At 42.8% G+C, this 24,054-nt stretch overlaps 1 protein-coding gene across 6 annotated transcripts in view; it reads right to left on the bottom strand.

Annotated features, from left to right (window-relative positions):
• The window catches only part of GLI3 (GLI family zinc finger 3), a 267,088-nt gene that overhangs the window by 54,486 nt on the left and 188,548 nt on the right, over positions 1–24,054 (bottom strand). For all 6 annotated transcript variants that reach the window (XM_090050059.1, XM_090050058.1, XM_090050061.1 and 3 more), the window contains one exon: positions 16,886–17,087. In XM_090050059.1, coding sequence (XP_089906185.1) covers positions 16,886–17,087 — 202 coding nt within the window. The remainder of the gene's footprint in view (positions 1–16,885; positions 17,088–24,054) is intronic.

Genomic DNA, 24,054 nt, shown 5'->3' with positions numbered 1-24,054 from the left:
ACATATACTTTTAGGACTATAATGTTAGGCCCCCAGGTTTGAAAACTCTTGCCAGTATTCTATAGAACAAATATATTTAAAAAAAAAGAAAGTTTAGTTTTTAATTTACAAGATACAAATGGCTAAAATATAGTCTCATTAACTTACATGAAACCCTTTTAATTACACACACAGGTTCACCTGCATCCATGAGTACAATTTAGCCCTAAAAGAAGTACTGCCTGAAATATCACTCAGACTCCAAACAGAGCTTTGTTTTGCCAAGGAATATGGAAAAGGCTTCTTCATTACCACTGGCTAGAGCAGGGGTGCTCAACCTCTGACCCATGGGCCAAATGTGGTCAGGAAATATGACAGCAAGGGAGCAGTGGCAGCACTTCTACCCCTCCCCACTGCCAAAATTCCAGACTCCACATGGTGGAATGAAGACAGACCACAACCCCTGTCATCTGCACAGCCAGGCTGGGTTGGGGCTGGGCAAGGCCTGTTCCCTGGCATGGCTGGATCAGGGCCAGGCTGCCCCCTGCATGCAGCCTGGAGCCCCAGAGCACCTGCCCAGTTCACCAGTTTGGGTCCACAGGCTGGATCTGGCCCACAGAGGGACTGGGCACTGCCTGTCCAGCCTGCTGGATGAAAAGGTTGAGCACCACTGGCCTAGAGACATTGTAATTTGGAATATGGAATTGGTTAGCTTAGGCTCAGGGACTTTTGCAGGATAATGTGAAAACTACAAGGACTCCCACAAGGCGATTTCATTTGTCAATTTACATATACTGAGTTGAATGAATCATATGTGTAATATTCGCTACTTGAGTGGAAACAAACCTTTCTGGCAGGGATACCACACCCTCTTGAAAGTGCCAATCCAATCCCTTTTCCTTATGCAAGCTGATCCCTGCCTGATCTGATGCCAACCCGTTCCCTGACCTATATGATACTGTGCTGCCTGCCCCTCCACCCTCCCTGCAATCTGCCATGTGCAACACATAGAGGCTTCTCCTGCCACTTGTGGCACCTGTACCATAGGTTGGTCACTCTTGACTTAATTCAACCTTTTAAAGAGAAGAAAAGAAGTCATCCAAATAGGCCTTCTCTGGGCCAACACTCCCACTTTCCACTACTGAACTCATCTCATGTTACTAAGAGCAACACAATTATCTTATCCCAAATATTAAGATGTCTTTCACACCAAAGGACAACAGCAGCTCAACCATATCAAGCTTGGGGAAAACTCTCAGTGTAGTCAAATAGTGCTACATTTCACATAACAGTTCTCCTCTATGGAAATGTCCTCTTTAAAATGAAACACCGTAAGTGATATATGACTTCTGCCCCTACAACAGGGGTGGACAAAATGCAGCCTGCAGGCTGGATGTGGCCTGCTAGGTCATTCTATCTGGCCTGTGGAGCCCCTAAAATATTTGGAAAATTAATATTTATCTTTCCCTGGCTGCCTGTCATGTGGCCCTTGATGGCTTGCTAAAACTCAGTAAGCGGCCCTCTGCCCAAAAAATTGCCCACCCCTGCCCTACAAAGTTGTCTTAGCTCCTATCCACTAGTAAGATGCATGAAAAATATAAACCTTGTTCTGTAGAAACATCCTCTTTCTTTGTATTTGCTTTAGCTAACATACATTGTCAAAGATTAAGATTTATTCTATACCCATGTAAGTGTAAAGTAGCCGGCATATATTAAACACATTACTTACAATGATAACGGTCATAGACTGCTGTCTCATAAGCCCTTTCTTCATAGGAAAGGCATGATCAGGGAAGGCATGATTCCCTGCAGTTTAACTCTTCCATAGCAATATATACCTAAGCTTAGCACTTCTGAGCTGTCACACTCACAACAAGCAAGCAGCTACAAACATTGCAGACTAACTAGACTCTTTTTCCATCTTTGCGGTCAGTGGTGTATTCTGGAAGGTAGCAACTTCACTGGTAGATGAATTAAGAGTTAGCAGAGGAAAGACACGCTGGAAAGTGGAGGAATCCTGGCACCAGTACTGCCTCCCTTTTGCTCAGTAACCTACTGCAAGGAGAGAGAACAAGGTACTACAGTCTTTATGTATAGTTATGTGCAGCCTGGTAATCTAGAATTCAGTCCCTAAACCTCCAAGATTCAGACATGTCAGACTAAAACAAAGACCCATTTAGATGAGGTGAGGTAACATATGCCAATACGCTAATGCACAGCAGATTTAGTCTAATGCGCAGTAGTGTCACCAAAAAAACATTCATCTGCCCTAATACACAATAGCACCAATTATAGTGCATTGTTAGTACCTGTTATGGCAGGTATTAACTTAATGTGCCATTATTATGACACAATAATGAATGTATAGATGCACCCACAGGGATTAGCTAGTAGATCTGAGTGGAAGTACTCAAAAGTGGCAAGCTCTGCAGAGACATGGGGATGACATCTTAATTAGTTCAGACTCCTGCCTCAGAACAATTCTCTCAAACTGTTTCTAAAAACCACTTTGCAGGCTGGGCTCAAAGTCATCTTTATACAGGAGGGTGTCATCAGGAGAGTCAGGCTGGTCATTCACAGAAGAGTGGAAGCAGAAAGGATCAGAAGATGCCTAAAGAACACTGTCTCATCTCTTTTGCTGTGTTTGAGAAATCACTCAAACTGCTGAACTTTGTAGTTGATGGTAAGGTCCAAAAATATCTTGGTACACAGAATTGCAGATAATAAGTGATAATCTGGAATGGAGTTCCTAATTTAGCATGTGGCAAGTTTAACAAGACCAGCAATACAGCCTCTCTATCTAAAAGCAGGGGAATCACATTCACTGTACTGGAACTAAGCTGAGTTATATAGCCTTAACATGAAAGGGAAAGCAAGAGTATTGACTTTATCCAGTTGGTCCTTCAAAGCAGGAGCCTAAAATCTACTTTGCCTGTCCCCTACCATAGATCAAGACTAGATATTTGCATGACTGAAGGACCTCATGTGTTTTCAATACAGTGCTTTTGTTCTCAAGGAACACACTCACTGAATGCACTTTGACACAGAAAAGCTTTACTCATCCACCAAAAATGACTCAAAGGACATGGGGTCTCCTCTCAGTCGCTCCCTCTTCTGAGGTGCTTCACGTCTGCAGTGCATTCTTCCATTCCATCTCTTACAGACTGAGAAATATTTGTTCTCTCTCCCTCCCTCTCATAATTCCATGCCATATGATATATTTTGTCTTTAAAAAAAATCCTTTTGGTAATAATCCACAAGACATAAATAGCTAATGTCACATACTCTACTTCAATGGGAGCCCACTTTTTTGACAGGAGGGTGATGCATTAGCCCCACATCCACCCCAAGTATCATTCTACTTTCCTTCCTCTGGCCCAATCTGTTGCTCTTTCTGCTCCCTACTCTATGCTCCCTGCCTGACCTGCTGCTGCCTTCTGCTTCCTGACCTGTGGTCCCTGACACATCTTCTGTTGTCTTCTACTTCTTTCCCTATCTGCTGCCTTCTGTCCCCACCCTAGTCTGCCTTGGCCACACACAGAAGGTGCCAGTGCCACTTGTTGAACTCTTGCCACAGGCTGGCCATCCCTGCTCTAATCACATCTAGTTAAATACCCCTATTGCACCACAGCTTATAGAAAGAGTCCACTTAAAACTATATGTACATACTCTGCGAGCAAGGTTCTTTCTATTTGTATGAAGCTCAGCAAGATAGGAAGAGTGGAAGCAGAAAGGATCAGAAGATGCCTAAAGAGGATACAGAGAAACCTCTTTCCTGTTCAGGGGACAACTACAATTTTAAGTCTTGTACTCATTTACCTGAACAAAGCCAATTTTAGGGGTGGGCAGCTGCCCAGGGTGCCTTGGTCATGCCCCCCCACACCCTCCCCCTACACGTACACGTGTATATACACACACACACACACACACACGTATGAGCAGCCCATGTGTTCTCCCCGTCCTACCCTTCCCTGCCCCAGTCAATCCCCACTACAAGGTAGGCCCACCTGCCTACCTCTGCCTGCACTCCAAGAGGCCTGCCCACCCACCTACCTCTGCCTCTACCTCTGACTTGGGGGGAGAGGGCACCAAAATACAAGTTTGCCTAAGACACCATTTTCCCTAAGGTCAGCTCTGAAAAACTTAGTCCTAGAAGCATCACTACAAACCCCTGTGCAGGTGGGAAGGGATTACAGACAGGGGTATTCTTCGTGAGCCAGCAGATGGTATAACTGTGTCCATGCTATCACTCTCAGGAACAGCCCAGCTGTCCCATGCAGAATGGCTCAGGGAATTGACACTGGGCCAGGTTCCTCTCCTTGGATGCTAGAGCTGCATTACAGCTACATGCTTTACTACATTGTGATCAGGAAGGGATGAGGCACTCTGCATTATCTTGTTAAAAGAAACCAAGGCAAGAATAGTAAATGGATTTGACAGTGATGCAGAAGCACAGTTAATGTTGGTGGAACAATCCTCAATGCAGCTGGAGTAAATATTAACTTCCTCATTATCCCTATCAAATGAGCAATGTATTTAATAACTTGCTAAATTAGAGTACTTGATATCTGAAGGTCTTTTAGCGGACCCTGGACATTTGACTACAGTTTCTGTGTTCAAATTATTTGTAATAAAAATAACCTCAATACCATATGCCTTCTGAAATTCTGTGTTCTACAGCCACATATGATGGGATTACTGAATATGTGCAATAAGAGAGGCACTTACGCCTAGATCCTATTTTGGCACCAAGGTGACTACTATAGTTTTTAGGCACCTGAGTCATTAAACATGATTCTACTTGGCCTATTCAACAGCCTGAATTTTGTCAGGATGCCTGTATTCCTTACACATGTCCAATTTTGCCTACAACTGAAATCTGATACATTGCACATGCTCGGACGTTATCCAAGACACTTCGATATCAAATTCCATTTATCCTCTGTTGTGATACAGTTTCACTGTGGAGGTGCCTAAATTTGCAAAAGGCCTCCTTAAACTGTAGCCAGCAAAAAAAAAACCAAACCACCTGCTAACAGAAGTGCATAAGGCTACTCACTGAAAGAGTGACAGTTATGCATCTCTTTGGGTGGAATAGGATCATACTCCTGAGGCAAAGACTTAAATATCTTAGAGGCAGAATAGGAACTGGATCTTTATATTTACAATGTTTTTTTCTGTGTGTGTGTGTGTGTGTGTGTGTGTGTGTGTGTGTGTGTGTGTGAGAGAGAGAGAGAGAGAGAGAGAGAGAGAGAGAGAGGCAGAGAGAGACAGAGCGAGAGAACAACAGAAAAAGATGAATGTCTATAAAGCTAAGGGGATAGGCTGTCTTTTTTAAAGATAAAAGTCTTGAGAAGAGAAGAGCTTGAAAAATATTGTTGCAAATTTATTTTATATATTTAGTATTTAATGATAAAGAAAAATCAGTGACATAATTTATTTTTCCATACTGGCTACTTCTGTGTTTCTCCCTCTCCCTCTTTTCTTCCTTTCTCCCAAAAGTCTCAAAATCCCACTACTGGAGGTAAAATAGGGCAGTGAACTACACTGCAATTACATGAACACATCAAATTTTAAGGGGCTGACTTCAAGAAGAAGAAAAACAGACATTATAATCAAAACCAAACTTTGTGGCTACTTTGTGGCTGTCCTACTAACAAGGTCATCCAGTTCCTGGTCACAGCTGTGGAATTTACCACAAAACAGCTGTGATTCAAAGTTAGGGAAATTCTTTCCTCTCTTTTATATATTGTGTATGTGCATACAGACAGACAGACAGATATGCACATATGAAATGAGAATTCAATTTTATGAAGATCTTGGGGACACCCAAAACCTTCATAAAATCTCCAAGCACAAAAAGCTGGCTGACCTTCCTGAGGATAACTATTTCAGCAGGATACATACACAGAAAAGCTTGCAGTACACTCATAACCCATTGTGCCTACATGTTCTGCTGATCTTGCCTGTCTTGGGCAAGTGGCTGCTTTCTCCTCAGAGCCTCTGCTCCTGTAGAATTCTTAATGTATATAATTGTGATTGTAAAAACTATGCCATAAACATCTGTGATAAAGAAGTGTATTTTGTTCTACTAACACTGACAGTGGCATAGGTAGGCAGTATGGTAGGCAGTATAGGAGCACCAACTTAGAGCCAACAGGAAGGTGATCCAGGCTGACCTTGACAGGCTGAGGAAATGGGCGGACGAGAACCTGATGGTGTTTAACACTGAAAAATGCAAAGTTCTCCACCTTGGGAGGAAAAACCTGCAGGATGCTCACAGGGGCAACCTGATGGCCACCTATAAGTTTATAAGGGGTGTTCACTAGGATCTGGGGGAATATTTGTTCACTAGAGCACCCCAAGGGATGACAAAGTTATAAACTCCTCCAAGACTGTTTCAGGCTGGACATAAGGAAGAACTTCTTTACTGCCCGAGCCCCCAAGGTTTGGAATAGCCTGCCATTGGAGGTGGTTCAAGCACTTACTTTGAATGCCTTCAAGAGAAATTTGGATGTTTATCCTGCTGGGATCCTATGACCCCAGCTGACTTCCTGCCCTGGAGCAGGCGTCTGGACTCGATGATCTTCCAAGCTCCCTTCCAGCCCTAATGTCTATGAAACATCTATGAAATTATTTGTACTACTTGTATTTTACATCCTACCTATGAATTAGATACCTGTACACTTTCTTTAGCTACAATCTTTTCCTTGGAATATTATAGCACTGAGCTCCAGTACCCACTTCCATGATTGTCAGCCTTTTAGGCCTCACCTCAAGGTACCCTCCATGAATTTTATGAACATCATGGTACCCCAGCTGACAATCACTGAGCTAGACTTTACATTCAGAAAAGTTATAGAAGTGGGCCTTCAAGCTAAAAAGGTTAAGATCCACTGATCTAGGTGGTGCCACTAGATAAGTTTTCCATCTCAGTACCACTGTCTTCCCCATCCCTGGCCCCGGTAGGTAGCTGAGGGGGAAAGGGCAGTCCCTACCTGTAAGGCTGCTTTTGCACATGCCAGCAACTGCCCTCGGCTGCAAAATGAGGATCTGGCCTCATCTCCACCCACTTGCATGTCCACAGCAGAGTATGATCCTGGGAGTACAGGGGCAGCTAGCACAGGGGTTGCTGGAGGCAGGGAGGGGCAGTGGGAGGGACAGTCATAGTTTAATAGTAGCTAGGGTCAGGAGGGACCTGAACAGATCATCTAGCCTGATCCCCTGCCACAGACAGGAATGAATGGTGGGTTCACAAGACCCCAGACAGGTGATCATCCCCTTGAATTTGCCCAAGGTAGGGGTGAGGACCCTGGGAAGTTGGTTCCAGATTTTGGCCACCCTAACTGTAAAATATTGCCTTCTGATCTCTAACCTAAACCTATTTTCCATCAGCTTATTACCATTGTTCCTTGTCACCCCAGGTGGTCCTGGGGAGAAAAGGGTTCTACTTATTTGCTGTTGATCTCCCCTGATGAGTTTGTAGGCAGCCACCAAGTCCTCAAAGAAGAAGTTGGAATACTGCTGGGGTACCTGGGGCAGGTGCAGAGAACTGGGTAGGGGGAGGAGAACATTTATCTCCTCACAAAGAGGCTGGTAAGTGCTGCACCCTGGTTGAGAATCACTGACCTTACAATTCTGCTATCCACATTCAGTTGATCTAAAGTGATAACTGTGAATAATTCTGATATAGTCATGCAGATATATACGTATATACATGCAGAAATATACACACACATTTAATATTTTTCTTCTATCCTTTGTTCATTGACTTCTTAACCTGTAGGTTTTTCTCTGTATTTGCAAAACACCTATCACCTTCCAGTACAAAATGGCAATGATACCCAGAACAATGTTATTATCCTGCAATTTATATATCATTTTCATAAGAAGAGTCTACACACCAAAATCCATTTTCATAGGGCTAGATTTGGAGTTTATTTCCAATATTGCAGTAAGATTTGCTTTCTAATCACTCTGTCATTCTCCATAGACATTTATACTCTTGGAGGAGGGATAAACATAGTTGTTCTGATTTGACAATACTTTAAACCCAGCTTGCTATAGTTAAATCTACATCATATAAGGTAGCAGAGAATAAGGCCCTTCATGGTAAGTGCATAATGTAAATCTAGTGATAACAGGATGCATTTCAATAGAGTTATATCAGGTATTAATTTGGCTCAGCAGGGCTGCATGGATGAAAGAAATGGCAGAACTTGACTCACTGACAGATACATAAATTATATTTCCATAAATTATTTTTCAACCTCTTTAGGTAGTTTAAAACACAAATGATTTGGACAATTAACTGTTATGGTCTTATTTAAAAGTACAAGCATGTATGTGAACCCATGGGAGGTCTAGGGTTTTTTGGGGACGGAATTTCTAGATCTTTGAAATGACAACAGTAACTTACAATACATATATGATATGTTACTTACCCGAGACTTTATACTGAATGAAAAGTTTTAGCCCAAAGTAAATGTTATGTCAGACTTACACAAATTGAAAAGTAACAATAACAATAGAAGAGCAAAACACTTTTAATGCCTGTAGTATTAATACAGTCTTTTATGTGGTGTGTCTTTCTACATGTGCGCATAATGAAATCAGTGCAAGCGTCTGTCATAAGAGAATACCTTCAAAGTATCCCCAAACATATTGTGTTCCACCTGCTCCAGGTGTACAATGGGTTCTGTTCCACCTTTAAAAGATCAGTTTTTCATTAAACAACACATTCTGCCAGTCCCTTTACACAGCCTACACTACATGCACAACCAAACCTAAAATCTAAATTAAAAGATAGTGTAACACAGGAACAAGGACACACTGAATTAAAGCTATTAAAAATTTAAAATCCATAAAAGGAAATGCTCCTTCAAACAATGCATAAATAGACAGTGGAACTCACTGCTACCGGACGTTTTTAAAACCGAGAGCTTTGTAAGTCTCAAGGAGAGATTAGGCATCTATGTGCATAACAAAAAGATTTAGTTAATTATAATTCTGAAAAGCATGATGCTTCAACTCTAACTCTTAGATATTTGGGATTAACTGAGTCTACATAACTGCCCCACATCTGCATATGGGTAGATTTCTTAAACCTTCCTCTGAGATGGCCTCATTTCTTACCTACATACTCTCATTCGTATCATCCCATTCTTGGTCACCCTTTTCCCCTTGGTCTATGCCTCTCCTTAGGCTTGGGGAAGGAAGTGACCTTCTGAATCAAGGGGCTTTCACTGTGACTTGCTCCAAAGAAGACTAATAACTAAAGATATGAATTAAGTCAGTTTCCCATTACAGCCATCTCTCTGTATCAAAGACTTAATAAAGAAGAGCACTGCGTAATTTTAGTTAGTTTCCCTTTTCAAATGCTCTGCACAAGGAGATTGTATGCAGAGGGGAAATCACTGAGAATCTATTTAATTATCCCTTGGAGAAGCACAGGTCTTATATTCAATTACTACTCTGCATCCACTCCCATTATCATGCCTACTGCCACTTATGCATACCCTACAGTTCAACAGCATCTTTCCCACTCATTATTTAAATGTATCCTCTCTCTCTCCAATGATGTTTGGCTTTAGCCTCACTTCCTCCCAGCAGCAAAGTGACATTAACCAGACAATGCAGAATATGGCTATAATTAACCAGATCTTGTTAATTTCAATTCTTTGCTCAGGCAGCACGTGCAACTGAGGGCACAGGAGTAAAACCTAGAAAACAAGAGTTGCTGTGCTTTCTTAGTTTTTTTCAAACCTTGGAGGGGAACTCAGAGGACTCCCAACATCATCCAAAAAACCTCAGTTTTAAAGCGTTATGTGGCCAACTTCTCTTCTCTGTTACACTTGTCTACAGTCAAAGTAATACCTCCCTGGTCAATGGCACTATTGATTTAAGCATGTGCAACTGACAGTAGAATTTGGAATATACTTTGAAAAATGACTTGGTAGAAATGGCTTTGTGAAGGGTCTGTGCTGATGGAGTTTCTTATCCCTGGATGATATAAAAATGAAGTCCTAACCTCTCCTGTTTATTACAGAACTTATTCCTAAAGAGAAGATTTGGTAATCTTAATGTTGAGGGAATTACTACCCCTCCCATGCACATTCCTAGGGATCACTACAAAGTGTTATAAGTACAAAATGCTTCAGAAGTGCATAGCTTAATAACTGTCACTATTAGCATATATAACAATATACAAGGCATCCTGACAAAAGATTAATAGAAGGGGTGCTGCACTGCAGGCTAAATAAAGTAACCAAATGAGTAGATGTCATGCAGATTATCCTCATTTGATGCTGTTTCATTTGCTTCCTTTCTGCCTAATCTTTCTGAACTGAGACACAAAGCAGTTTTTTTCAAATTCTCAAAGTAGAAGCTCTACCTTGTGAGGCACAAGAGAATCACCAGTAGCTGTCAGCAGGAGCGACATCTTCTTTCAAAGTGTTCAGCCACTTGTCAGGATACTGCATTACATGGCCCACTATCAGAGACATGGCACATGTCATGCCAAACCTGGGCATATTCTGCTAAGAGATCACTATTCCTTCAAACTGCGGTAGGGTCCAGGATCCCCAGGATAAAGAACAAGGGTCTCATTGGGTGTGGCCCTTACAGAACAAAAAGATATGGCTTATTCACTTAACTTCATCCTCCACATTCCATTCCTATACAAAGGATTGTTCATCCACAGGTTGCACACTGTATACATCTACACTGTAACCTTTTTGGGGCAAGGGCTGTACTCTTAATGTGTTTTTCCAGTGTCTAGCCTAATAAAGCTCTGCCTCTGACTAGAGCCCTGAGGTGCTACCATACTACAATTCATATGTGCGTGAGCGCACTTACACACTCATGCACATGCACACACACACACAATGTTAAATGATCTTCAAGGTCACAAAGTCAAACTTTCAAAAGCTGGGAAATGTCAGAACTAAGTGTGCCTATGCAACATTAATACAGCATCAGTTCATTAGGATATGGTGTTTAATTACATGATCACACATTTATTTCACAGGATCTTTGCCTCATTCAGTCTACAAGATGGGCAGCTCTTGCTTAATAAGCAATTACTCAATATTTACTTTATTCATTGTTCAACACATGCTTTATTTACTGCACATTAGTCAAACCCTGTTTGGAATGCAGAATCATTAATTTCCTTATGAGATTTTCTATGGCACATGTCATTACAATATTTGAGTGCCTCACAAATGTTAATTAATTTATGTTCAAAACTACCCGGTGAAGTAAAAGGATAGTGCTATCCTGCTTTCATGCACAGAGAAATGCATGTCAAAAATGCCCACTAATTCTGAGCACTGGATTTCAGATAGTTCAGTTCTGGTTTCTCAAGGTACATTAACTATACTTCCACACCACTTTGGAGCTCCACCCATTTCTTTCTGCTCTGCAAGCTCCAAACTTAGAACAGAGGACTTAAGGATACTCCGGGGACGATTCGCCGCCACTGCTCTCAAGTAAACCAGAAACAGAGATCTTGAGAGCTGTTGCTAGGCTTGCCCTTGTAGCATTCTCATGCTCCATTTGGGATCTGGAAAATGCAGTTTAGGAGAAGGTAGGTGGCTGCTTATTTTTCAGCTGCAGCCTCAAGAGGAGCACAGCCAGTGTAGATATATGCCCTTAGCTGAGGAAGTCTAATAAGTCTCCAGCGAACACATGCCAAATGCTTATAAATTAGCTAAAATGAGCAGGTATATTTTCAAGGACAGTGTAAGGCTCATTGGTAGTCCCAGAGCAAACCCTATGCCAAATTTCAAGCACGGTCCTTGAAACATGAAGGAACCAGAGCGTCTCAAATAAATGGTTATACATTTTTTAAAATATGGGCAAAAGATTGCATTTTTCCCCTAATCTCATTCCTGGAATTGGTTGATTCCTGTCCCCTCTCCCCCGATATTTAAAAAAATAATAAATCAGCCTTAGGAACACAACTGCTATGAAAACACTGAACCCCAAAATTTTATGTTTGGCAGAGTTATAAGAAACTGACAACAGGTTCTCATGAGAAGCATTGAGCAACCTTAATTGCAATCGGTGATGTCAGCCTTACATACAATGATGATGATGACAATATCTTCAGTCCTGAATTACAAACTTTTACAGCAACTCAGAACTGCATCTGTGGGCCTTCTGAACTACAAAACTTACTTACTTGTTCATGGTTAAATAATTTCCTTGATAAAGGCTGCACATATATTGCTTTTCATTTTAACTATTTTCTATGAAGGTGTACATTAAAATTAAGAGGCATAATTTTTAAAAGGATTTTAAGAGTTGTAAATCAAGCACTAAGTGGCCAGGTCTGGGAAAGAGCTAGAAATATCCCTTGTAACCTTGGACACATCCATACATGTGCTTTAATGCGCAGTAGCCTACTGTACTGTGAATTACAGCATCACAGCAAAAACTGTGCTAATAGTAAAATTAGGCTACTGAGCATTAAGCTTCACTGAAAAAGCATGTACTTTTGCTACTGCACATTAGGGCAGTCTAATATACATATACATTAGAGGTACTACATTTAATTCACAATAGCAAAAGCGCATTAATGAACATGTAGATGCACCCCTTTTTAAGCATCTCAAGTCTCTCTTCTTTTCCTCTGTTCCAAGAGAAAGATAGAATAACCTATTTCCCACTTTTGATATTGAAAATGCACAGTCTTTTTGAAAAGAAAGAATGATTCATTCAATATTCTGAGAAATTTTGCAATTTTCAGAATGAGAAAGTAGGAATACAAAGTTGGGAAAACTACATAATACCATAGGCTTAATTTAGCAAACCTTATTTTCCTCAGTAACACTTACTCACAGGACCCATTGAGCTAAATCTGTAAGACCTTCCTTGGTCTCTGTTGAAAACTTTTTCAAAACTTCAGCTGCCCTAAACAAAACTACCCCTGTAAACAAGGATTTGCAGGACTACAGTAGAACACTGAAGAACTGCACAAATTGGGACTGCCCCCCTGAGTGGTTATGGGAATATGTCCTTGATTGTAATAATAGGATGTAGTTGTTAAACCCATGTTGCAACTTTAACCCCATTTCATTCATGGTTGACAGCATAGGGATTTAGCTCATTGTATCCTCACAGTAGCATAGGGAGGTAACAATTACAGCATAAAAACGGATGGACACTCCTAAAGTAACTCCCCTACCCTTTTAAAATGATTAAAAGCTACCTCTGTCTACAGCCCAGAGATTGCATTTCTTAATATTGTGTCATTTCTAAGTACTTCAGCTTCACAAAAGGAAATTTAGAAAATGTTTTTATTTTAAGCTATAACAAACAACAAGAGATTTCCTGATCAAAAAGGAACAGAAGATTTACAAAACTGTAAGAGAAGGAACAAAACTGAACCACAGAAATAACATGCAGCCATAGACAGCTGATAGGACATGCTGTTGGCCAGGGTGCAGCTATTTGACATTCTACTGTATTCACAAAGCCATCAGTCAAACACATCTACACCAGAGAATTTCTCATTTGAGAAGGGTGGTTACCTCAAGCAAGAGACCAAATTATGCCTCTGCCTACACACGATTTCCTCCCCCAAATTAAAAACAATAGAAAAATGTTGAAAGTGTCATCCCAACCTAATGACAACATGGATAATTAGCCTTTACAGTACATATAGGCTACCTATACACATGCGGGGGGGGTGGGGGGAAGTGGTTCTTAGAGAGCCAATCTGGGCGCCGCACTTCACGAAGGATGCGGATAACCTGGAGAGGGTCCAGAGAAGGGCCACTCGTATGGTTAAGGGCCTACAGGCCAAGCCCTACGAGGAGAGACTAGAGAAACTGGACCTTTTCAGCCTCCGCAAGAGAAGGTTGAGAGGCGACCTGGTGGCTGCCTATAAGTTCATCAGGGGGGCACAGAAGGGAATTGGTGAGTATTTATTCACCAAGGCCCCCCCGGTGGTTACAAGAAATAATGGCCACAAGCTAGAAGAGAACAGATTTAGATTGAATATTAGGAGGAACTTCTTCACAGTTCGAGTGGTCAAGGTCTGGAACGGGCTCCCAAGGGAGGTGGTGCTCTCCCCTACCCTGGGGGTCTTCAAGCAAAGGTTAGATGTGTATCTAGCTGGGGTATTGTAGGCCCAGCACTCTTTCCTGCTTATGCAGGGGGTCGGACTCGATGATCTATTGAGGTCCCTTCCGACCCTAGCATCTGTGAATCTATGAATCTATGAATCTAATTAAAACGCCGCATTGACAGATGTATTAAGCCCCTGCACATTCAAAAATGGCTGTAGGATGTTTAACTAAAGCTCATTGAATGAGCTTTATTTAAAAGTTGTCCAGCAGTCCTTTTTAAACCCACAAGACTTATACATGTGACACAGTGGTGATGCTAGAGCATTCTAATTAGAATGTGGAGCAGACTCAATCAAGCCTGCTCCGACACGTTCTAATTAGAATGCGTCAGAGCATGTGTATAGACACCCAAACTTAGCAGATATGCCAGAAACTACTGCCAGCTATTGATATGATTCACATTCCACAGCTGTGGTGTTTGGTCATTGGAATTATGGTTAGATGGACTATAGAGTTGTATTGCAGAGCTATACAGATATTTGCATACCTCAGTTTATGGTTCTTTAACCGGAAGTGTTCCAAAACACCAACTATATTTATGTTAATACCAAATATTTAAGCACGGTCACTTTAAAAATTTGGCAGACTCATGGCTTCCTAGGCACCATTTGCAGTCACCATATTCTCCCGCAGTGTAAATCCCCACAGCCATTTTGAAGATTTAAGTGTGTCATTTGTATTGGAAAAGCATGTTCAGCCTTCCCAAAAATGGACTTTTAATCTCAAGTAATGGCTATGGGGACCTGCTCTTTTCCTTAGCTGTAGACTGAAACATGGAGGCTGCTTTTGACACAGGGATCAACAGCAGTCTATGTTTGAGTGCCATAAATGCAAAATCAATATTTTCTGAGACTTCTGAGATTTTTTTGGAATGTGAAAGGAACTTTTGCTGCTAATGTTCAAAGATGTTATGGAACAGAAAGCCCCATGCTTTTTCTCTTTTTCCGCCCAAATTAATTTTATTTCTTTTTTGTTCTTTCACTCTGCTTCTGTTAGTCACATTTTGTCCCAATTTCTTCCTTCCCAGCTTTTTTGTTTCCTTGAAAATTCCTTTCACATCCTTCCTGCTCTCATCTCCTTTTCAATCTTCTTGTTCTACCTCACTGTTCAGTTCTCTATGCAAGTGGAGCAGGAAAGTGAAATGCCCGAGACTGATGGTGAATACTTTCTCTACATTTTCCCATGGCAAATTGTGAAGGGAAATCAAATAAAGTGATGGGGAGAGGAACAGAGGCTCCTCATTGTGCCAGTATAGTGACTTGGCCTACCGCACTCTTTACAAGTGCATCATCCTTATTTTCAGGCATGGTATCTTCAGGCTCTAATCTGGAAAAAGCCTCATAGCCATAAGAAGCATCTAAGAAATCCTTGTTTGATGAAAGTAAAGATACATGTAATTTATAGAACATAAGCTTTAAGTACACTTTGAAGGAAAACCATCAAACTGAAACCTGGAGTTTTAACAATGCTATTAGAACACATTTGTGATTCACTCTGTTCTTATAGTACCATTGGGACACTGTTGTTTGTTGTGTTCACAGGCAGGATTCACAAAAGACACCCAAATGTATGTCAACCTGTGGCCTGCAGAGCAGGCCAAATGCTCAACCTCCAGCCCACAGACCCACTGCATCTGGCCCACAGGGTAGGGAAATTTGCAACTGGCCTGCGTGTAGGGAAATTAGACAGTAGGGGGGCAGTGGCCATTAAGAATGCCACCCTTACTTGCTGCCAAATTCCCATGCCCCCTCCCCCCAGACAGCCAGATTAGGGCCAGGCCACAACCCCTTCCTCCTGCACAGCAGAACTAGGGCTGTGCCAGGCCCCCTTCTCCCTGCATGGCTGGATCAGGGCCATGCTGCTCTCCACCTCCCTCCCACAGTGATCCAACCCACAGGTGGGGCAGGATAAAGATTGGGTACCACTAGCCTACACTGACGATTTTCAATCAGCGTGCCATGGGTAGGTTGTGCAAACACCTACACACGATTCATAAAACAAACCCAGAGATTTCCAATAGGAAATCAATATTGCCAAAAATATTCTGCTCTGTTGTAGTCTTTTTGAGTTCTTTGCAACAGAACAGCTGTCCCATTATTTTTCCATAGTCAACATGCAAATGAAAGCTTAAAGCCATTTTCTGAAGGGAGCCTTCAGCTTAGCGAAGAGTGCCTTGACTCTAAAAAGGTTAAGTATCACTGACACACCATATTGAATGATAGTAGGGATTACTGTTGTAAACATGTACCAACTCATGCCATCCCACTCAGCATAAGCCAAAAAACATATCATATAGCCACTTCTTGACATGAGGGCCATGCTCATGTTCATAGTCTTGGACATTCTCATGCGAGGTGCTCCAAGATATCTTTTAGGCACACAACACACATGAAGCGGGAGAAAGTTGGTGGTGGGTATTTCTATAGCAGTGTTCCTTAGCATCAGCTAACATAGGCCTAAATAATGAAGGGCCAAAAGTTCCAGTCCTGCCCTGTGGCTTTCCACGTGACTATTAATCTTGCTGCACAAGTGTACACTGCCTTCTAGATCAAAAAGTTATTTCCACCAGGTATTAACATGCCTGAAAATCTTCCATTTGCTTATTTTTCCAAGCAGGAAAGTAATATTTTGTATTTCTGTTTATCTCTGAGTATATGTGTGCATCTCTGCAAATAGTCAGTTATGTGGTATATGAGTGACCACGTACAATACAAACTAAAAATGCTATCATAAAAAAAAAAAAAATCAATACTTTGCAGAGTTCTTACCTTATTGCACTCGCAGATAAGTGGCCATAGGAACCACTAGCTGAAGAACTGCTACGAGAATTATTGAGAATTGTGACCAAGGAGTTTGGAGATGTTCGTATCATGGTCTGAAGGTCAAAACTATGATCAGACAAGGGCGATATGGACAGTGTACGCTTTCGGCTTGGTCTAGCTGACAGCCTTGGACTCGGAAACCTGGCGCCTGTTATGTAAACAAAAATAATTATCCACCACAGCACTCTACCCCATTTATTTATTATTACTGGCGATGGCTATAAAGAATCACAAAACACCAACATGATGTGACAAGCCCACTCTTTCCACTTGTGATCTACTGGCTACAATTGAGGAAAATTAGGAAGAAAAATTTATCTTCCTGTGGCTTACCTCAGGGGAGCTCTGTTTATTAATGTGCAAGCAAAATGATAAATTGCTAAACAAAAGGAAAAGACTTTTATGTGTTATCCTTCTCATTTCTGGTGATTTATGAATCTGATGGCTGCTTAGACATTCACATCATTAATTCAACCACAAGCGATGAGATAGTAGTTCAGATCTGAGCTACCAGCCAACCCAAACCCCTGCCACTTCAATTCAAAGAGCCAAAAATAGATTTCTAAAATACAAAATAGAGATTAAGATGCAGCTTTTCCTTTGCTAATCAGAAAGCCACATGGCCAAGGCCGGATGCAAAAATAAAAAAGGAGCAGGATGCAAAAATAAAAAAGATGGCAAAAGTAATGTTAGCAACTTTTCTATCAACAAAAGTAATCAATTTGACATTCACAGCATTAGGCTATGAAACATTAGGATTTTATTTTAATTTTTCAAGCATTTAAGGATGTGCAGGGGAGGAGAAGGGGAAGAGATGCATCTACATCTATATAGGTCTCTATTTTTTTTTACCATAGGTTCAACTATTCAAAGCAGTATATGGGATTTAGTCACACACTTCCATTAAAAGGAATAGATAATAAATAATTAAGTTCTCTGCACAGCTTAACCATAAACTCTATCCCTTCCTTGATAAACAGTCACAACTCCAAAACCTGTGACCAGGAGGCACTTTAGTTTAATCTAAACATTGATTAATTTCCATCTCCATATAATTTTAACAAAATGTCTAGAGATGAAGTATTTGCTTTAAGAATACCACCACCTTCACAGTTTATTCTAATAACCTTAATCAGAAATAAGGGATTGTGTCATGGAAATGTCATGTCCACTGCTTTGCATTCTTTCAGTTCAAGTCCTATTTTTCTAAGTACTCTTGGATAGCCTGAGGTTCTGTGCAAGTAGTCAACGACTAATACTAGGTCACAGATTTCTCTTCTAGCTCTTTCTCTTTTATGTTTCTTCCCACCTGGTGCTAAATACTGTGGTTCACTGGGACACTTAGGCTTGTTTATGACATACGAGTGCTATTGACAGCAATGGGACTATTCAAGGGCATTAAATTAAGGAAATTTTTGAGTACACAGATTCCAATTACTTTTTTTATAAACAGCAGATACAGCAGAGTTGTTATTTTCCTGGATCCTCTGAAGTTCTTTGTCTACACATCTTATACCTTCTGTGGATTCCCAACTATATTCATTTGAAGGGTGCATAATCTAAAGTATCTCTTGACCATGATTGGTGGTTTTACTTACATGTGGCTTCAACTGCAAAGATATGTCAGTTCTACTTACCAACCACATGCAGAACTCAACAACTGCAGCAAGTAAATCCATGGTATTTACCATGATTCCCTCCTGACTCTACAATTCCCACAGCTTTCCTCCTAATTCTTCTACTTTTATTCTGTTTAAAGGGCAAAATGGCACTGAATAATAAGGCTTGCCTCAATTTTCATTGCTGCATTGTTTTCACTTGACTTTTTTCCTTTGGCATCTCTGTGGGACACCCCTCTTTCTGTGTACTCAGCCAAATATTATACCTCATATTTGAAGTTATCACTTCAAATTTTAAAGCATTTTTAGAGCTACAGCAAGCTTGTTTATGTTATCTGTTTTATATCTCTCTTTATGAACTTCCTACTGTACTGTGTATCAATTAGCTACTTTAGTAAGTACAGTGCCCTGAAACTTCGAAAGCCTGATATGAGAAATGGCAATAAAAAGTTGCTGTGTACTTAGTAAGCATATACAAGATCCAAGATAAAGCAATAATTAAATAATAATATTCTGTACTCATAATAGAACTTGTAATCTACAGGCCAGATCTGCAGTAATGTAAATTAGTACAGCTCAACTAAAGTCAGTGGAGCCATGTCAGTTTGCTTCAGCTGATCATCTCGCTCAAAGTGCTTTGGAAATGAGTAAATGCTATTACAGTACCTCCATTTTACTGAGGAGATATGAGAAACACATTTATTCTGGTTATACAACAAATGGGATAGGGAAAAGGACCCTGTGCATCATCCCAGAGACCCCACTAATGATCTACATTTAAGAGTTGCAATCCTAAATGGTGCTGAGGCCCTTAAAGGAATAGCCATGGGCAAGCATTATGTTTGTGCTGGAAGAAAAGAGAAAAAAAAGAGAGCATATAGCTATTCAAGGGCTTTCTCTTGCAAGAGAACTGACTCTAGAAAGAAATAACTGAAAAACATAATTCAATGGTTCTTGTCAAAGAATAAAGTGGTTATTAAAAACACTGTAACATGAACACTGTTGGAATACATCATAGAATCACAGAAAATGAAGGTTAGGAGGGACTGAGGAGATCATCTAATCCAACTGCCTGCTCAAAGCAGGACCGCCTCCAGCTACATCATCCCAGCCAAACCTTTGTCTAGCCAGGTCTTAACCTCTAAGAATGGAGATATCACAACCTCTCTGGGTAACCTGTTCCAATGCTTTACTACTCTCCTCATGAGAAAGTTTTTCCTAATATCTAACCTAAATTTCCCTTGCTGCAACTTGAGACCATTTCTCCTTGTTCTGTCTTCTGCCACTATTGAGAACAGTCTAGCTCTGTCCTCTTCAGAACCACCTTTCAGGTAGTTGAAGGCGGCTATTAAATCTCCCCTCAGTCTTCTCTTCTCCAGACTAAATAAGCCCAGTTTCCTCAGCTTCTCCTCCAAAGTCATGTGCCCCAGTCCCCAAACCATATTTGTTGCCCTCTGCTGGACTCTTTCCAATTTGTCTATATTCTTTCTGTAGCAGGGGGTGCGGTAGTGGGGTGGTAAACTCAAAACCGGACACAGTACTCCAGACGTGGTTTTACCAGTGCCGAATAGAGAGAAAGTATCACTTCCCTCAATCTACTGGCAATGCCGTTAGCCTTCTTTGCAACAAGGGCACATTGGTGGCTCATCTTTAGTTTCTTGTCCATTGCAATCGCCAGGTCCTTATTCTGCAGTGCTACTAAATAGTCAATTGGTACCCAACCTGTACCAGTGCATGGGTTTGTTCTATCCTGTGCAGGGCTTGGGACTTGTTCTTATGGGACCTTATGAGATTTATTTTGGTTCAGTCCTCCAATTTACTGGGGCCTCTCTGAATCCTAACCCTACCGTATCTACTACTCCCCCAAGCTTGGAGTCATCTGCAAACTTGCTGAGGGTGCACTCTGTCCCATCTTCCAAGTCACTGATGAAGACATTGAACAAAACCAGGGCAAGCTGTCCCCTGAGGCACTCCACCTGATACTGGCTGCCAACTAGACAGGAAGCCCTTTGGGCCTGATGATCAGGGATCTAGGTTTTCTGTTTCCCATGGAAAAATGGAGTAAGAAGCAGATTTTACCTTTTGCCAGAGGCAAAAGCAGATTAATTGTTTTACTGGAGAAACCCGCAGATTTTCCAGTTTTTCAACGAACTCCCCGCAGGCTGGCAGAGTTCTGACGTACCTGCAGGGAGCTGGGAGGGAGCAGGAGGAGGACGGTGAGACGGGGGTGTCACATACATCTATAATACACCTCTCCCCAGACAGTGAGAGCAGGTCCCACAGGTAAGTGGGGAGGGTGGGGGGAAGAGGGGGATTGAGGTCCCTGTAGGGAGGGAGGAAGCTGGGTAGGTCTGGGGCCGCTGTCCAGCCGGGAGGGGGGGAGGCTTGGGGCCTGGGGCCACAACATGTGGCTGCAGGGCCCCAGCAAGTAGTGGGATGGGCCCCCGGGTGACTTGTCCAGGGGGCTGAGGCTGGCTCCCTGCTGCAGTGCGCACTCCCGAGGGAGACAGGGTGGACCTGTGTCCCCCAGATCTGTGCACAGGGCAGGCAAGGGCTGAGGGCATGGACTTCCACCCTGCTGCCCTCCCCTAGGGCCTCCGCAGCCTGGTGGGCATGACCTAACAAGGCAGGGCACAAAGAGGCCATACAAAGAAGCTGCTTGCTGCCATGAGCTCCACACTGCCCTGGCGACACACCTCCTATGTGTGGGACTGCTTTGAGGGTAGTGACGCGGGGTTGCGCCCCTCACTGCAGCCCCATGCACAAGAGACATGTCACCAGGGCAGCACGACGCCCACAGTGGTAAGCAGCTTCTCCGCACAGTCCCATTCTGCCCTGCCACACTGGGTCACGCGTGCTTGGCTGCGGAGGCTCTGGGGGAGGGCAGCAGGGCTGAAACCCATGCCAGCAGCCAGTGCCTGTCCTGCACACAGTTCTGGGGGGCATGGGTCCCCCCCTGCCCCTCTTTGGGAGTGTGCACCAGCCCCCCCCTGCAGCAGGGAGCAGGGTCAGGGGTCTGCAGACCTGGGTCCATAGCCCTGGCAGCTGGGGGTCCCCTCCGGCCAGGCTGGAGGAGCAGGGGGTGTGGGTGGAGGGTGAGGGGCATCAGCAAGTCTGTGGGGGGTGGAATGAGATGCACGAGCAGGGCTGGGGAGCGAGCTATGGGGAGTCTTTAATTTTATTAATGGATTTGGGGGGGTTTATTAGAGAATTTGAGATTTTATATCAGGGCAAACCAGGATCCTTGCTGATGATCCAGCCATTTTTTCCAACAGCAAAATTCATCCAACCCATACTTCCTTAGCTTGCTTTGTGAGAATGTTGTGGGAGACCATATCAAAAGCCTTGCTAAAGTTAAGGTATATCACATTCGCTGTTCCCCCCACATCCACAGAGCCAGACATCTCATTATAGAAGGCAATTAAGTTGGTCAGGCATGACTTGGCCTTGGTAAATTCATGCTGATCATTTCTAATCACCACCTTCTCTTTCAAGTGCTTAGAAATGGATTCCTTGAGGAGCTGCTCCATGACTTTGCCAGGGACTAAGATAAGGCTGACTGGTTGGTAGTTCCCTGGATCCTCCTTTCGTAAAGATGGGCACTATATTTGTCCTTTTCTAGTCATCTGGGACCTCACCCAATCACCATAAGTTTTCCAAGATAATGGTCAGTAGCTCTGCAATCATATCAGCCAACTCCCTCAGCATGCTCGGGTGCATTATGCCTGGCACCATAGAGTTGTACACATCCAACTTTTCTAAGTAGTCCCTAACCTGTTCTTTTACCACTGCTGGCTGTTCACCTCCTCCCCAACTGTGTTGCCAGGTGCAGTAGTCTGGGAGACTACTTAGCCTGTCAAGATTTAGGTAAAAAAGGCATTGAGTACTTCAGCCTTTCTGCATTATCTGTCACTAGGTTGCCTCCCCCATTCAGTAAGGGACCCACACTTCTCCTGATCTTCCTCTGGTTGCTGACATACTTGTAGAAACCCTTTTTGTTACTCTTCACGTCCCTTGCTAGGTGCAATTCCAATTGCGCTTTGGTCTTCCTGATTCCGTCCCTGCATGGCTGAGCAATATTCTTATACTCCTCCCTAGTCATCTGTCCACGTTTCCACTCCTTGTAAGCTTACTTTTTGTGTTTTAGCTCACTCTGTTTTAGTTCCCTCCTAAGCCAAGCTGATCTGCTATACTTGATAGTCTTCCTGCACAGTTTGCTCCTGTGTCCCCAATTTTTTTTTTAAACACAACCAGCTCTCCTGGACTCCATTTCCCCTCCGACTGGCCTCCCAAGGGTGAGTGAATCAATGTCTGCTTTTCTGAAGTCCATGGTCCTTACTCTGCACCTCTCCTTCCTTCCTTTCCTCGGGATCCTGAACTCATCATCTCAGTAATCTCATGGTCACTGCTGCCCAAGTTCCTATTCGCCACTACATTCCCCACCAATTCTTCCCTGTCTGAGAGCAGCAGATCAAGAGGAGCATGGCCCCTAGCTGGCCTCTCTAATACCAGCACCAGGTCCTAGATGCCTATGCATTGTTGTATTGCCCTCCTAGCAAATGTCAGGGTAACTAAAGACCCCCATGAGACCCAGGGCCTATAACTGGGAAACTTCAGGTAGCTGTTTGAAGAAAGCCTCATCCACCAATTCCTCCTGGTCTGGTGGTCTATAACAGACCCCACCATGACATCACCCTTGTTTCTCTCCCCTCTGACCCTAACCCAGAAACTTTCAACAGATCTATCTCATTTCATACCGGAGCAATGAGCAATCATACAGCTTTTACATAAAGCACAACTCCTCCCCTGTGATCACTCCTCTCCTACCCTGCCTGAACAGTTTATACCCATTCAGGACAGCGCTCTGGTCATGTGATCCATCCCACCAAGTCTCTGTAATTGCAGGCAAGTCATAGTTCTGTAACTGTGCAAGGACTTTCAGTTCTTCCTGTTTGCTTCCTAGGCTCAATGAATTCATATACAGACATCTGAGGTAATTAGCCAGGTGCCCTACTTTCTCAGGAAGGCGTCCACTGTTGCCCCTTCCTGCTTGTGCTTCCTCCAGATCCTTTGCTTCCACACTTACCTCAAGGCTTTGATCTCCATCCTGTAGCAGACCTAGCTTAAAGCCCTCCTCACTAGGTTAGGGAGCCTGTCTGTGATGATGCTTTTCCCTTTCTTTGTCAGGTGGATCCCAACTTTCTTAGCAATCCTTCTTGGAACAGCATCCCATGGTCAGAGAAGCCAAAGCCCTGCTAGTGACACCATCTGCATAGCCATGCCTTGATTTGCAGGATGCATCTGCTTCTTCCCAGGCCCCTCCTCTTGACTAAAGGGATTGAGGACAACAGCACCTGAGCCCCTGTCCCTTTCACCCGGAGCCCTGTAGTCACTTTTGATCTGCTCAGGGTCCCCCTGGCAGTATCACTGGTACCCACTGGATGAGCAGCATGGGGTAGCAGTCAGAAGGCCAGACAAGTCTCAGTAATCTTTCCA

Source organism: Crocodylus siamensis, chromosome 5 (genome assembly GCF_052110815.1).
Source record: "Crocodylus siamensis isolate JL-2025a chromosome 5, ASM5211081v1, whole genome shotgun sequence".
Lineage (NCBI taxonomy): Eukaryota > Metazoa > Chordata > Crocodylia > Crocodylidae > Crocodylus > Crocodylus siamensis.
The sequence above is the reverse complement of the archived record's forward strand: the minus strand, read 5'-3'. Positions and strand labels throughout refer to the sequence as shown.